This window comes from Berghia stephanieae, chromosome 4, assembly GCF_034508935.2.
Source record: "Berghia stephanieae isolate SIO BIC M18660-M18661 chromosome 4, UCSD_Bste_1.3, whole genome shotgun sequence".
Lineage (NCBI taxonomy): Eukaryota > Metazoa > Mollusca > Gastropoda > Nudibranchia > Aeolidiidae > Berghia > Berghia stephanieae.
Genome location: NC_088363.1, coordinates 48,486,538 through 48,502,814, shown reverse-complemented (window position 1 = coordinate 48,502,814; position 16,277 = coordinate 48,486,538). Strand labels below are relative to the sequence as shown.

At 38.3% G+C, this 16,277-nt stretch overlaps 1 protein-coding gene across 1 annotated transcript in view; it reads left to right on the top strand.

Moving 5' to 3' along the window:
• Window positions 1–16,277, top strand: part of LOC144970738 (uncharacterized) — a 227,970-nt gene that overhangs the window by 200,520 nt on the left and 11,173 nt on the right. The window contains exons 11-14 of the mRNA XM_078910705.1: window positions 570–659; window positions 1,790–1,940; window positions 11,976–12,108; window positions 12,866–12,982. Of these exons, the coding sequence (XP_078766831.1) occupies window positions 570–659; window positions 1,790–1,940; window positions 11,976–12,108; window positions 12,866–12,982 (491 nt within the window). The remainder of the gene's footprint in view (window positions 1–569; window positions 660–1,789; window positions 1,941–11,975; window positions 12,109–12,865; window positions 12,983–16,277) is intronic.

Below are 16,277 nucleotides of genomic sequence, written 5' to 3'. Positions count from 1 at the left end.
TCTTCGTATTTTTTAATTTCATTACCACATAGGAAAATTACTAATTCATGAGAAATGGACAATGTAAACGTTTGCTTTTTTGCAAGTCTGATAACCCAAATCGTTATGGGCTCATCGTTGTAATGAACATACTCTCCAAACAACAAAAGTATTCTCCATTACAGGAATGTTTTTTTTTAAAAACAAGCCAATTAATTGCGTCCCGTTAATTTGTGTGCACGTCGGGCAATGCCTATGTGCTCAAAATTAGAATACGCCAGAAAAGGTGGGTTGAGAGTAAAAACGACACAATGCTATCCCTACTTTAATTCATCAATTTATCAGTAGGAATCTACACCAACAATAGTCTCTGCCTTGAAAAATATAATGTGATGCTATAAGATCAAATATCTCTGATTCCGATTAACGTTCTGTATCTTAAGTCTCAAACTTTCATTATTTATCTATCCAAGATATGCCATTATGAACATTATTTGAACAACCTTGAAATCCAAAAGAATCAACCATTTACTTTAAAGATTATTTGTTTACAATAAGTAATAATCTTCTATTATTGGTGCGTTTATCAGATGGCAACTACACACCAGTGGCATTACACAAGCCCTTCAGTTCTAACCTGGAGTTCGACTGTGATTTGTGCAAACCCATCTTCTGGGCAGGTAAAGTTTGTGTTCCATTTCCGGATATCTCACGAGTAAATTCTATAATATAAAACAGCAACAAATTGAAGACTACGATTGCTACTTTTTTATTGATAGTTTAAAAGATATTCGAGAAGAATTCGTACTAAGAAATATATGACCTATTTGCAGACCATCGAGTTAGTTACCCAAGGGAAAACAAGCATTTTTTTGACCGTAAAAATGAAGCATGAAATGACAAGCTTGAAGATTTAATGTGCAACGTTTGAATTGCGGTTGCGTTAGTGTTCACGCGTGCAGCTCACTCTATTTTACCCCAAAAAAACAGGAATTGCCTGGTATCATCAAGTCATGTTATTTTTGTCCAAAAATATTCTAGAGATACTAAAATTGATTGTAGCATTTTACTTAATTACTGACACATTGAAACATTCCTGAGACATGGACCAAAGACGTCACCTCCCGCAGGGCACTGGGCTCTCTAGCTGCCTTCAGGTTAACACTGGCAAAAACACCTGAAGTATGAGGTCCGATAATGGCAGCAGTCCCCCCTCCCCCCTCCCGCCCACAAGTTTTCCGTAAATTGACCTTCTATATTTAAACACTTCGCCCATCCTTTTCGAATGACAATTTCAGGAGGGAAAAATCCCCATTGACTCTTCATTCCGTGAGGAAATAACTCAAACACTTTGCAATCCCCCTGTCCGAACATATGTGCAGCTGCTGTTAATGAATAGTCTTGACCTTATTATTATAACATCTCCACCATTAACGAACCAATGGCTTTTCACACTAACTCGTCAGTAGTAACTCAAAAACTTTACGATCTTTTTCCGACTTTGGCGTTATGACTACGCCATCTCCAACATTTTTTAAATTCCATCAGTAAGTAGTTCAACCTCTTGCTATCGTCTTCAGTTTATTAATGACCTTGACCTTATAACTATAACATCTTCAACATTGTCCAGCCAATTGCTGCTTTATATTCCATAAGCAAGAAGCTCAACAACTTAATACCCTCCCCCCAATCCCCATCCACATTCATAGAACACATGCCTTATTAATCAATGACCTTGATTTCCATGTTTTAAGACTTTGCCCCCCTCCCCTCTTTCCAACCACCACCTCCTATCTAATGACAATTCCAGGAGGGAAAATCCCCAAAGATGGCCAGACGATCGTGCCTCGCATGAAAGTGATTCTCCCGTCTGTGTTCTATCCAGCCCTGGCTTTGTGCATGGGCGGCATCCTAATGGCTGTATTCTTCCTCTGCTACAATCTGTACTACAGGAAACTCAAGTAAGTTCATTAGAAATGTGTATGTACACACACACACACACACACACACACACACACACACACACACACAAGGAGAATCAATCACTGAAATGGACATCTATGTACGTATGTGCAAATGATTCTAAGCTGCAAGAAGCTGTGGACTGTAAAATTTAATGAAGAAAAGTGAATACTATAACAATTCAGAGAAATTAATACAGTAGTCCTTCAGAGCCATGAGGTCCATGGAGCCGGAGTTTATCCCTGTAACTATAGCGTGAAATTGATTGCTACCCTTTGGATAGAACGCTAGTCTTTTTTTGTCACCAGATGAAGACGGGTTTTGAGCCCGAAACGTTATATTTTGAAGGAGTTATATTTATTTTTGTTCATTATTTATATAATATGTCACTAACGATCTAAAAAGCCGTATTTTTTCGGAATTATTTATATCGACCCCATAAGTGAATTTATTTATGTCATGAGTTAAGTTAAAATACTCACATCATCCGTCAGCCGGATATAACGTAGCAACACAAAGTTGTGGGTAACCTTAAACAATGATAGTCAGATTGATACAATTTAGGATCAAACCTTGAACCTCACTAGGTTTGTCTGTTTTCCCTAACTAAAAAGTATACTTTATAGTTATTCAACCGTTGGCATTGGCTTTCTGTGATTAAGACAGAATAATATTACACGATCACTAATTTTGTCTGATATAGAGCAGACATTTGGAAGCAAATTATGCGACACATTGTGTAAATGTTTGTGTAATCCGAGCTTTACCCAATTAATTGCCGCACTCTGGAAAAACACGAATTAAAAAATTTGGCCAGAAAACTCGTCCTTCAAATATCGATCGATTCAAATGACCCTCATCTTGGCAAACGGTCTCAAACCTGGGACTTCGCGAAGTCCCAGGTTTGAGATCGTTTGCCAAGATGAGGGTCATTTGAATCGATCGATATTTGAAGGACGAGTTTTCTGGCCACATTTTTAAATACGTGATTTTCCAGAGTACGGCTATACACTTGGTTAAGAAAAGCCAACATTAGTAGTGACAACCAGGCCAAAATCAAACAGTTCCTATATCAGATAATCGATCAATCACTATCTGCTGTCTTGGCTTAACCATAGTCATTGAAATTAGGGTCTCTCTCTCTCTCTCTCTCTCTCTCTCTCTCTCTCTGTCTCTCTCTCTCTCTCTCTCTCTCTCTCTCTCTCTCTCTCTCTCTCTCGTTTCCATCTCCATTATTCATCTGTCTTTCTATTCACCTATCTATCTATCTATCTCTACTATCTAATCTATCTATCTATCTATCTATCTATCTATCTATCTGTCTATCTATCTATCCATTACTTATCTATCTATTTATCTATCTTTCTATCTTTCTTTCTCTCCCTTACCGTCCTTTCCTCCTTCTGTTTAGCTATTCCTCCACCCCTCAATCTCCCCGCCACCATACATTATCCACCAATACTTAATTCTCCCTCCAAATATTGTCTCATCTCCAGTCCAGTGACTCAATTTTTGACATTTCCGATTGAACACCCGTTTGGATCCTTGCCCTTCGATAGACATGAGGATGAAATTCTTATATTTAAATATATGGAATTTAGAATAACGGCGTTGTTTGATTTTTATATTTGATTTAGTGCTGTTGTTGAGTAGAGAACAGAAACTGCTCTTTTGAATGCCTATGTAGGGAAGGATTAGGGTGGTGTGCTGGAAATCGGGGCAAGGAGAGTGGGGTGGGGGGGAGGGGGTTAACGTTGGAATGGACAGTCCTGGAGCGTGTTGAACCTGGATCCAATGTCGCCCGATCATCCAGCACCTATGCCCCTGCCACTAGTGTATGGCTCCGCTGTCTAGTGGATACCTTCGGGAGGAGGAAAGACTAAGGAGTTAACGTTACAGAAATCTGCAGCCAAAAGTGATGCCCAACGTATCGCTGTGCGATCCTTTAGACCACACCAGGGAGGAAGAGAGGGAGGTTCTGGTTACTGGGCAGCCCAGGATCTTCACATTACTTTGCCCAGGCCGCGCCCTGGAGAGGACACTCCAGTCTCACCTTCACCGATGAAGAGTAACAACACGGAAGACAGCACTCAACTATGCGCCGAGCGAGGCTCGTACCCAGGACCTTCCGATCCGAAAGCGAGTATCTTACCACAAGACCACATAGCCGCACAAGAAAAGAGTCTTTTAAGAGGAATGAACTTTGCCCTGCCTGCCTACAGTGAAGTGGGTCTCGAGCCAGTAATGTACAGATCCGATGCCGAATGTATTACCACGTGACCACAAAGCCTCGAAATTGATAATAATGACGACGTTGGAGATGATGATGATTATGATGAAAATGATGATGATGATGATGATGATGATGATGATGATGATGATGATGATAATAATAATAATAATAAAAAATAATAATAATAATAATAATAATAATAATAATAATAATAATAATAATAATAATAATAATAATAATATATAATAATAATAATGATAATATAATGATAATGATAAAATAATAATAATAATAATAATAATAATAATAATAATAATAATAATAATAATAATAATAATAATAATATAATAATAATAATAATAATAATAATGCTGAAGATGAAGAAGATGATCCTAGATTTATGCCTCCGTATACCTTTCAATCTTTATCCCGGGATTATTCATGGATGCAAGGTTTCTCGGGGAGATATTTTCTGGAGAAAATCCTTGATCAACAGAGTATCTCTCACCCAGTCTCTGTCTCTGGTGTCGATTTGATATATAAATGTGTGTGGGGGGCGGGAGTTGTATGTATATATATATATATATATATATATAATATATATATATGAATTGTTATGTGATATATTTGAGTGTGTGTGTGTGTGTGTGTGTGGAATTCCTTGATCAAAAGAATATTATTATCTCTTACCCAACCTCTGTCTATGGTCTCGATTTGGCTGTATAAATGTGACTAACCGTCTCATAATGGTATGCTGTCTGGATGAATAGAACCCAGTGTGGGGGCAGCGTGGCTCGGCGTTACGGTCTTTGCTTCATACCCGAAAGGTACCGAGTTCGATTACCCGCCGCGGCGCTGTGTGGCCTTGAGCAAGTCACCTCGCCCTAGCTCAAAGCCAGTGTTCCCTTGGAATCATTATACCCGAGAGAAAAGTTTCCCTTATGGGATAAATAAAGGGAATTTTAATTTTGATTTTTAATTTTTAATTTAAATTTTGAACTAAAGTGATAAGGAATGTGTGATTTAAAGATTTTTCCAATGTAAGATACTGTGTGTATTCTCCACCATATCGTAGAGTAATCAATTCAAAGATTCATGAGTTCGTCCCGACATAATATGGTTTTGGAGACAATAGATCAAAAATAATTATAATATGAGCGTGATCAGTGACCTGATGTGCGACAGTGATTGTCTGAATCAGACTATAGACGTTAAAGGTTATACATAGTTTTGCTACAGTGAATCTGACGGACATTACGGGTGAATACTTTACTTAAACGCATATATTCAATGCATGCCGAGGGAAAGAGAGAAATAGAATAATAAAACAGACGAAAAAATTTTTTAAAAAAACAAAACTAATTCTCTGATAAAACACGAATGTAGATGCACCGAATGCGCCGGACATAAGTAATTTGAATGAATGACGATGCGCGATGAAATTGTGAATGGCATGAAATTCTTTGTCTAACTGGCAAGGTATTAGTGGAGATTCCTGGGGCTCATTCTTGGGGAAAGCTCATGATCCAATCCTCGATTATTTTGTTATTCGGGTTCATTCACATCTTGTTGTGATGTTCCCAAATTGGTTTTCGTTTTTCAATTATGTTGATTATCACGGTGTAAAATAAATGTCTCTTTCTGTCTCCATCTTTTTATTTTCATTCTCTCTCTCTCTCTCTCTCTCTCTCTCTCTCTCTCTCTCTCTCTCTCTCTCTCTCTCTCTCTCTCTCTCTCTCTCTCTCTCTTTTTATTTTTTTTTATTTTTTACTCTTGATCTCTTAAATGTAAATAATGCAAATAGAAGCCTATTTTACTCTACTAATCTATCAGACGAGAAGTGCAAAAAAAAAATTATGTTTACAAATGTGTTTGGTAACGGCTTACATCTCTGATTTTTTAAAGATAATTTTGTATCTTGATTTCTGATTTATTTACAATATCAAACAAAGCTGTACTAGCAACACCATTTACCATTTTTAACAATATTTAGAAAATCGTCCTCATAGAATTGTCCGAAAAACTGGTTCCTATCCCATTGGAAGTGTAAAACCAATCTTCCAGAGGACTGGATACAAACCTTGTATAATATAAATGATTTTCTGGTTTTAGAGTAATAGAGTCTTATTTTCTAGTCTAAATATATTTATGCTGGTCGTCAATAAAGATCACCCATCCTCTCTCTTTCACGCTCTGTAATCCTAAGACCATACATTCTATACCTATTCATATACATTCCACAACTAAAATAGTTTTGCCACCTTATGATTCATTATGAAACATATTCATTATTAGAACTCCGAAGAACTGGTTACATACACTTCCAACCATTTTGGAACCGGAAAAGTAGGTGTGACGTACGACTTTTCTTCCCAATTGAGCGATTTATGGTTTGCAACTGTTTGAGCTTGAGCATTTTACCTTTTTTTATTGCAATATCCACTAAACGTGCTCGAAACGCTTTTCAAAAGGGTGCCGACCAACAGCAACTCGTAACATGTAGAACGCCTGTTATGCGATATTACAATTTTTCCGACAGAGACAACGCCGTTGACGGCCAGGTACCCAATTTCACACCTGAACATGATTAGAGAATGTGATTAAAGAGCCTTTTTCAAGGACTAAACTATGCGTCGAGCCAGGCTGTAACCCAGGACCTTTCGATCGGAACGGAGTGTCATACCACAAGACCAAATAGCCGCTGTTTGGGTTTATCTTCATCAAACAAATTTGTTGTTTCATCCTTAGTACTGCTGATACCGTCTGTTTGTTCTAGCTATCAGAGGTGGTAAATCGGAAATGGCAACATTAGGTGGGAAGATAGAGATAGAGAAATAGAGAGAGAGAGAGAGAGAGAGAGAGAGAGAGAGAGAGAGAGAGAGAGAGAGAGAGAGAGAGAGAGAGAGAGAGAGGGGGGTTATAGGAGTAGTTAAGAGAGAAAAAGAAAGAGATTGATAGCGCGAGAGCGACAGGCAGAAACAGAGAAATTATATATGTTATATATAATATATATATAATATATATATATATATATATATATATATATATATAATGTTCGACAAATGGATGATGCCAAGTCTGCAAAGATAGATCATCATCAAGCCCTACTGCAACCTCCTCGCGGTGTCGAACCGGTAACAGGTCAAGCTGGCCAACTGCAGAGGGCGACAAGAATAGGCAATGGCAAACCATTGACTTTGCCGAGTTAACTGCATGAATAAGTCCAAAAAGTTAAACGGTGACAGCGTAAAGGGGAGCATGTTTTCACGGAAGACTGCTGCCTCGCTCGGTTGGGAGCGTGATGTTCGTCAGGTCACACCGAACCGTCAGCCAGTTACTAGGCGAAATAAATTTAACAAATGTGACAAAACCAAAATTGGGACATGGAATGTCAGGACCTGTGCCCAAAAAGGAAAACTAAACAACATTCTAAAAGAAATGAAACGGCTCCAAATAAATATTCTTGGCCTGGCAGAGATGAGATGGAAAGAGCAGGGAACCATGTCAAAACAAGAAAACAACACGACATATAAGATCATATGGAGTGGTGGAACCTCTTTCCAAAAAGGAGGAGGGATGATCTTAGACCAACAATCAACCAAATTTTACAAAGGGCACGTAGCAATCTCAGACAGAGTTTTGCTGGTTAAGCTAAGTGGACCTGTAGTTGACACCAATATTATTCAAGTTTATGCACCAACAGAAGAGGCGACAGATGCAGATATGACAGAGTTTTACCATTCACTAGACAAAGCAAAACGAATGTGTAAATCACAAGAAGTCCTTATGGTAATGGGGGACCTAAATGCTAAGATTGGCAGAGGCAGAGATGGTGACATAATCGGACCACATGGACTCGGAGACAGAAATGAACGAGGAAACATCTGAGCAGATTGGTGTAGAACAAATAAATTAATGATTTCAAACACCTGGTTTCAACAACACCCAAGAAGAACCTGGACATGGCAATCACCAGGGGACAGAGCAAGGAACCAGATAGACTTTATAGCAGTATCATCAAGATTCAGAAATGGCATATTAAATTGCAAAACCTACCCAGGCGCCGATGTAGACAGTGACCATGTCCCAGTTGTTTGTACAGTAAGGATAAAGTTTAAAGCTATTCAGAGAACAGCTGGTAGAATAAAGAGGGATTACATGTTATGCGAAGACAATGGCATACAAACAAAAATGAGAGAAGAATTTGAAAATGCACTCATGATACAAAGGCAAAGTGAACCTGATAACGAGAAATGTGAAAAACAATTTGATATATTCCAAAAGTGTGTCAAAGCAACTGCAGAAAAGCATTTACCAATAGCTCAAATAAACAGCAAAAAGGAATGGATGACAAATGAAATTCTAAACCTATTTGAAGAAAGACGAAAATGCAACAGAGGGTCTGCAGAATACCAAACATTGAACAACCACATTAAATCCAAATGCATCGAGGCACACGAGAACTATCTAGACTGGAAATGCTGCGAAATCGAAAGAGAATACAAACCCAACCCCCAACAAGCTCACCAAAGAATAAAAGAACTATCAGGGAAAAGGAAAAGCAAAGCAGCAGGAAGTTGTATCCAAAACAAACAAGGGGAACTGCTATTTGAAGAACAACATATAGAAAGCCGATGAGTAGAATACATAGGCGAACTGTACAATGATCCAAATAGAAATGAACCACCACTGAAATTCAAAGAACCATTAAGCGGACCAAACATCACCAAAAGTGAAATTGAACATGCCATGGAACGAATGAGGGATGGTAAAGCAACAGGCCCTGATGAAATATCTGTAGAGGTATTAAAAAGCCTAGGAGATCTAGCAATTGATGAACTTCGCATATTATTCAACAATATATACAACACTGGGAAAATTCCAGAAGATCTCTGTAACTCTATTTTCATAGCAATACCAAAGAAAGCAGGTGCAGTCAGATGTGAAAATTTTAGAACTATAAGTTTAATAAGCCACATCAACAAAATACTGTTGCGTATAATTATCAACAGGCTAAGGAATAAGATTAACCCCGAAATCGCAGAAGAGCAATATGGATTCCAATCTGACAGAGGGACAAGGAACGCAATATACCTCCTCCGTGTTTTAAGTGAAAGAGCTATACAGGTTCAGACCCCACTATACCTCTGTTTTGTCGACTACAAAAAAGCTTTTGATAGAGTACGCCACGAAGAAATACTAAACAACTGCACTCCATTGGCGCTGATGAGAAAGACCTCAGACTCATGCAAACATTATACTACACCCAGCAGGCATCTATCAAAATCGGAAACTCTACAGGAAATTCCATTCCTATTAAGAAAGGAGTCCGTCAAGGGTGTGTTGCCTCACCAGATCTGTTTAATCTATACCAAGAAACAATCATGAGGGGCATAACTAATATGGAGGGAATAAAAGTAGGAGGTCACAACATAAATAATATAAGATACGCAGACGATACGGTACTCATTGCAACATCAGAAATCCAACTTCAAAAGATTGTTGACAAAGTGGTAGTAGATAGTGAAGCCAAGGGAATGGAAGTGAATATCACCAAAACGGAATGCATGGTAATACAGAAAAACCCCGAAAACAACAACACCTGCAATATAACGATTCACGGCGAGCAACTTACCAACGTAGAAAGTTTTATACCTAGGTTCAATAGTGACAACAGATGGAAGATGTAACCGAGACATACGAGCAAGAATAACTCAAGCCAAACAGGCCTTCATGGACCTGGGAAACATTTTGAAAAACAAACAGATGTCGTTCGGGATTAGATTCCGAGTCTTGAAGTGCTACGTGTGGCCAATCTTGTTATACGGATGCGAAAGCTGGACTACAAAGCAGAAACACAAAAGAACATTGAAGCTTTTGAAATATGGTGGGTTGAGAAGGATGCAGAGAATATCGTATACTGCACACAAAACGAACGAAGAAGTGCTAAAACAAACATACCAACAAAGGAAACTAATGCCCTTAATAGCAGATCGACAACTATCCTTTTTCGGACACATAGTAAGGAAAGATAAGAATGAATACCTGGCAAGTTGTGGAAAAATACCTGGTAAACGCGCCCGGGGGAGACAAAGAAAAACACTCATAGACCAACTGAAGGGCTTCACCAACCTAACAATCCAAGAGCTGTTTGAAAAAGCAAGAGACAGGGAGGAATGGAGAGAGATAATTCATGCAGTATCCGAAGCCTGGACCAGGCATGGAACCTAGAAGAAGAAGATATATATATATATATATATATATATATATATATATATATATATATATATATATATATATATATATATATATATATAGAGAGAGAGAGAGAGAGAGAGAGGGAGAGAGAGAGAGAGAGGGGGGGGGGAGATAGAGGGAGCGAGAGTGAGAGAGAATAATTAATCACTTGTAATTTAAATCCATTTCAATAAGAAAGGTATACATAGTGTGCGCTTGGATAAGAAGTAAGTGCAGCGGCATAAGGGGTGTGGCACAACTTCACATCTTGTAGTCTTAATCTGTTTTCTGAATTGATGCTATGGGTTTATGTAAAATACTACCTGCTCTGCCTGCCAAATGAACCGAACTAACACACAAAGTTGACACATCACTCCGTCCATTGTTATTGTTTTTAGACAGCCATGTTAATGATTAGTTCTCACTAAATTATATCAATAAGACCATAAAACGTTTAAAATTTCACAAAGCTGTGTGTGTTTGTACGTTATATTTTGCTGGCGGATGTTGTGGCTTTTAAATCTAAACGCATAGCATCAATAGCCTATTTCGCCCTATTTAGACGTTCAGTTAATTCATCCACTACCAGTCCCATATCCGGAAACTGTAGTCGAAATGTACTAAGAAGAAATAGAATTAAGAGGAGGAGATGGAAATGGCTTGGCCACACCCTGAGAAAGCCTGCAACAAACATTACCAAGCAGACTCTTACATAGACCCGCAGGGAACGAGGAAGAGAGGGCGGTCTAGAAATAGCTGGAGAAGGGCGTTGTTGGAGGACCTAAAAACTGAAAAAAACTGAAGGCTGAACATGGAGAGGCGCTAAGAAGATGGCACAATGCCGGACAAGGTGGAGGAGATTCGTCGATGGCCTATGCTCCAGCTGGAGTAGAGGGCCTAACTAAGAAGTCGAAGCGTCACTTTGCCTACAGTTTTTGGATATCCGTCCGACCGTGGATGAATTAACCGTACGTCTAACTGGACCAGTAGAGGGACGTAGTGAGAACTTACCACCAGACTGGCTGTCTATAAACAATAACAAAGAACCGAATGACGTAATGTCATTCATTCATTCATTCATTCTATTGATGTCATGCGTCCACGTAAAATAGTTACCCGTTCTTCTCGCCAGATCAATCGTACCAACATACAAACCTATGCCTAACATGTCACCATTATAATTTGTTAAAGTCCTGCAGAGCCATTGGGCCCATGGAGCCGAGTTTATCCCGGTTTCCGTAATGTGAAACAGACAAAAGCAATTGCTTGCTATCCTTTGGATAGGACGCTGATCTATCTCAAAGTACTTTCCGCCAAATCTAACAGACTCAACAATCCATTCACTGCTGGGTGGACAGGGAGGGGGGGGGGGGTCAGAAAAAAAAAACTCGACTGCACCCGGGATCGATTTTGGTTCCTAACTTTGCGTGTGAATCGAATGATCTACCAACTGAGCTATCATGATCCCGTAAAGGGACTTCAGTGAGAACCAATCACCCAATTGGCTGATTAAAAACATAAACGAACTGTCGTTTGACGTCAACTTCATCCATTCATTCCCCAGATTTATCAAGCTGTCTAGTCCCAACCTAAACAATGTGGCAGTTCTTGGGTGTATCATGGCCTACTGTGACGTCATACTGCTTGGACTGGACGATACGATTCTGACAAACCACGCCTACTCCATCGTATGCACAGTGAGTTGTCTTTATCTTTATTATTATTATCGATCGTTGTTGTCGTTGTCATCATCACAGGTTGTGTCAGCATCAGCACTATCCATTTTGAGGTCATCGGATTGGACATCAACATCATCGATTTTACAGTCTTGTATTGTTTTTGTTATTATTATTATTATTATTATTATTATTATTATTATTATTATTATTATTATTATTATATTATTATTATTATTATTATTATTATTATTATTATATTATTATTATTATTATTATTATTATTATCGTCATCATCATCATCATCATCATCATCATCATCATCATCATCATCATCATTGTGGTCGTCTTCAATATAATTATAATCATCATGATCACCACAACTGCTGATACAGCCTCAAATAGATATCTAGAGGTAGAATAAAAAGAAGAAGAAGAAGAGGAGGAGGAGGAGGAGGAGGAGGAGGAAGAGGAGTTGTAGAAGTAGTAGTAGTAGTAGTAGGAGTAGTAGTAGTAGTAGTAGTAGTAGTAGTAGTAGTAGTAGTAGTAGTAGTAGTAGGAGTAGTAGTAGTAGTAGTAGTAGTAGTAGTAGTAGTAGTAGTAGTAGTAGTAGTAGTAATAGTAGTAGTAGTAGTAGTAGGAGGAGGAGGAGGAGGAGGAGGAGGAAAAAGAAGAAGAAGAAAAAGAGGAGGAGGAGAAGGAGAGGAGATAGAAGAAGGTGAACATTTTCTCTCCTTAATTCAATTTCATTTGTCATTTGATATCCATCCTTTCCCAGGCCCGGGCATTTCTTCTCTCCTCTGGTTTCTCCCTGGCATTCGGCGCCATGTTTGCCAAGACATTTCGTGTACATCGTATATTTACAAGGGCCAATCGAGGTTTGGTCAAATCTAGGGTGAGTATCGACTATCTGTTCTTTAACTCACTCATGCCTAACATTGACAACATCGGTGTTGGACTCTGGCTACTTTCTTAAATCTTTATTTACTTTTCTTTTTTTTTTCTGAGACAAATTATATGCATATTAACCAGTTAACCGTCCTACTCTGAAAAGACACGTATTAAAAACTTTGGTCAGAAAATTCCTCCTTCAAATATCGATCGGTTTTAATGACCCTCATCTTGGCAAAAACTCTCAAACCTGGGACTTCCGCGAATGTTACAAGATACGAATCACGCAAAATCATCCGGTCTTGTTTTTTCTTTTCTTTTCTTTTACTATATTTTTTGTTGGGTGTTGTTTTAATTCTTCTTTTTTTTTTTTTTTTTTGGGGGGGGGGGGTGGAGGAGGGAGTTGTTGCTTTGTTGTGTTCTTTTTGTATATTTTTTTGTTTTTGTTTGTTTGTTTGTTTGTTTGTTTGTTTGTTTGTTTTCCCCATTATCGAAGATCAATGATTTGTACAACGAGACATGAGTAAAAGTTTTTAACATAATATATATTTGACTATTTAAATAAGAAATTCGATTTTTAGATCTCTGTGTCCATTTTTTTGTTCACCAGACGCACTAAAAGCGGATACTATTTTTAGGACAGCGTAGAGTTTGGTTCAAGCAATATCTATAAGTGCATAGCTCTGTTTGAGGCGTATGTGTCTGTAGAAACCAAAGAGACGATTTATCAAAGGGATTTATTCTGTATCATGACAGATTCTGTATGCTGATATGTTGGATTTGGCAATGAAACCGGGTCGATATTGCTTTTATTGAATTGTGTCTTTTGGAAAGACACAGACTTTTGTTTGAAATACCCGATTTCGTTTTGCGATAAAAGAAAAAAAGGTCGCGGTCACTGGTGTATGAAATATGGAAAGATGTTTGTGAAACAGTGTCAAACAAGACAGGAAGAAAAATACAAGAAAGAATCATTCGAATAAGTCAACAAAGCTTGAGGGTAGCAAACAATTGCTATTGTCCGTTTCACGCTATAGAAACCGGGATAAGTTCCATAATTTTATTTTTTATTCCTTAAATGATCATTCCTTCATCATTTAAAAACACCCAAACGGACATTGAACCTCGAGCCTCTCGATTACCGGTTAGACGAGCTACTATAACACCACAGGGGTTACCTGATAATTGGGACAATATAATGATTACATTCTTCCCAAGGGTACGGCGCTTCGGCTGTGAATCTTCGTCTTCATCATTTAACCCCCACCCCCATCCCCAAAACAACTAGTTTTATGTCGCATAATATCCACTAAACGAGCTCTAAACGCTTTACAAGATATCCCCAGCTAGCCAACAGCAACACTAAACATGTAGGACGAGACAACAGCCTGTTAGGCAATATTACAATTTTTCAGACAGAGACTTAGGTGGTAAAGACCAGGTACTGATTTTACACCTGAATGCGGTGAGAGAATATGAGTAAAGGGCCTTTTCCAAAGACTCAACTATGCACTCAGAGCGGAATTCGAACTCAGGAACTTCCGATCCGAGGGCAGGAGTCAGACCACTACAACATAGCGCACAAACATACCGGATAATTGGGACAATTTAATGATTATATTCTTCAAAAGGGCAATCTTTTGCGCTGTGAACATTAGCCTTGGATCATAATAAGCAAAACGTTAACGAAAGGACGAGTACGAAGACATGTTTGATGGGGTTTTTAATCTTGTGTTTTCCTTCTGTTTTGTCTGGCACTATTTCATACACAGTGCAGTCGAGATTTTTTTCTGACCCCACTGTCCTGTCAACCCAGCAGTAATCGGGTAGCTGGGTCTGATAAAATATGGCGGAATGTACTTTGCGATAGATTAACGTCCTGTCTAAAGGATAGCAAGCAATTTCTATTGTCCGTTTCACGCTATAGAAACCGGGATAAGTTCCGGCTCCATGGACCCATCGCTCAGAAGGACTGCTATTTCATACACACTTTTCCAAATTTTATTTGTGGTACATTTTGGGTCAATTATTTTATTTTTCATTCATTAAATTATTAGATATATTTATCGTTAAACGTTATATGTGTTGCTTCTATATAGCGCAATATCCACTAAACGTGTTCAAAGCGCTTTACAAAGGGTCCCGGACCAAAAGCAACAAGTAACATATAGACCGTCTTTTTTTCTAATTTATTTTGAATTTGAATCGCTACCACATTTAAAAGCGAGCAGCTTAAATGATAATCGTTGCTCCCTTGAATTCAAAAGAAAGTTTGTTGGTCCATTTTGATGTAATAGAAGCGTTTGCTGTTTCCAAAATATCTGGGTTGGTTTTAGCCCATTTGAAAGCTGTTGGAGTGGTCTTCTGATCTTTTCAAAATGGTATTTTTTGTGTTTAAGTCTGCACTCTTATTTCATTTTTTTTTTTCGTTTTTGTTTGGGTGCTGTTGCATCCTTATGAATATAATTTAGCTACTCGACAATTTTTTAGTGAACTTGTGTCTTGATAATATGAAAGCATTAATACGGGCGAACGTTTTAAAGATGTATTTAAACATGTGTGTGTGTGTGTGTGTGTGTGTGTGTGTGAATGTTGTATGTGTGGTTGTTTGTTTACTGTCTTCTTAAAGAGAGGATGGAAATATAAATCTAGTTTTAAGATAAACCACAAAAATGGTTTAGTTTCTTGGTCAAGAAAAAGACAGAATTATGAAAACTGGGTTTTAAACCAGGCCGTCCGAGTTTTAACTCGATGGTTTACTCAAGCTGACTTCTCGTTTATCTTCTTATCTTTGATTTGAGAACATGTTATCGTCTTCTTCTTTCTTTGTTATTATTTATTTTTGGTTGAACGAAATATTACAAGGAATTTAAATGTGTATATCTAGTGTGCGACTGTGGTCTAGTGGTATGACACTCGCTTTCCGATGGGTGAGGTCCTGGGTTCGAGCCTCACTCAACGAATAGTTGAGTCCTTGGAATAGGCTCTTTACTCACATTCTCTCCCCGTATTCAGGTGTAAAATGAGTACCTGGCCGTTAACAGCGTTGTCTCTGTCCGAAAAAAAATGATAATATCGCCTAACATGCCTCATGTCCCGTCCTACATGTAAAGTGTCGCTGTTGACCAGGGACCCCTTGTAAAGCGCTTTGAGCACGTTTAGTAGATGTTGCCCTATATAAAAGCTCAATTTTTTTAGTGAATTAAGAATAAAATTAATTTTGATAAGAAACAATACAGGCGAGTTCATTGGACGAGTATAATTGGACTGCTGTGTTTGAGATGTTAAGCTTGTTCCAG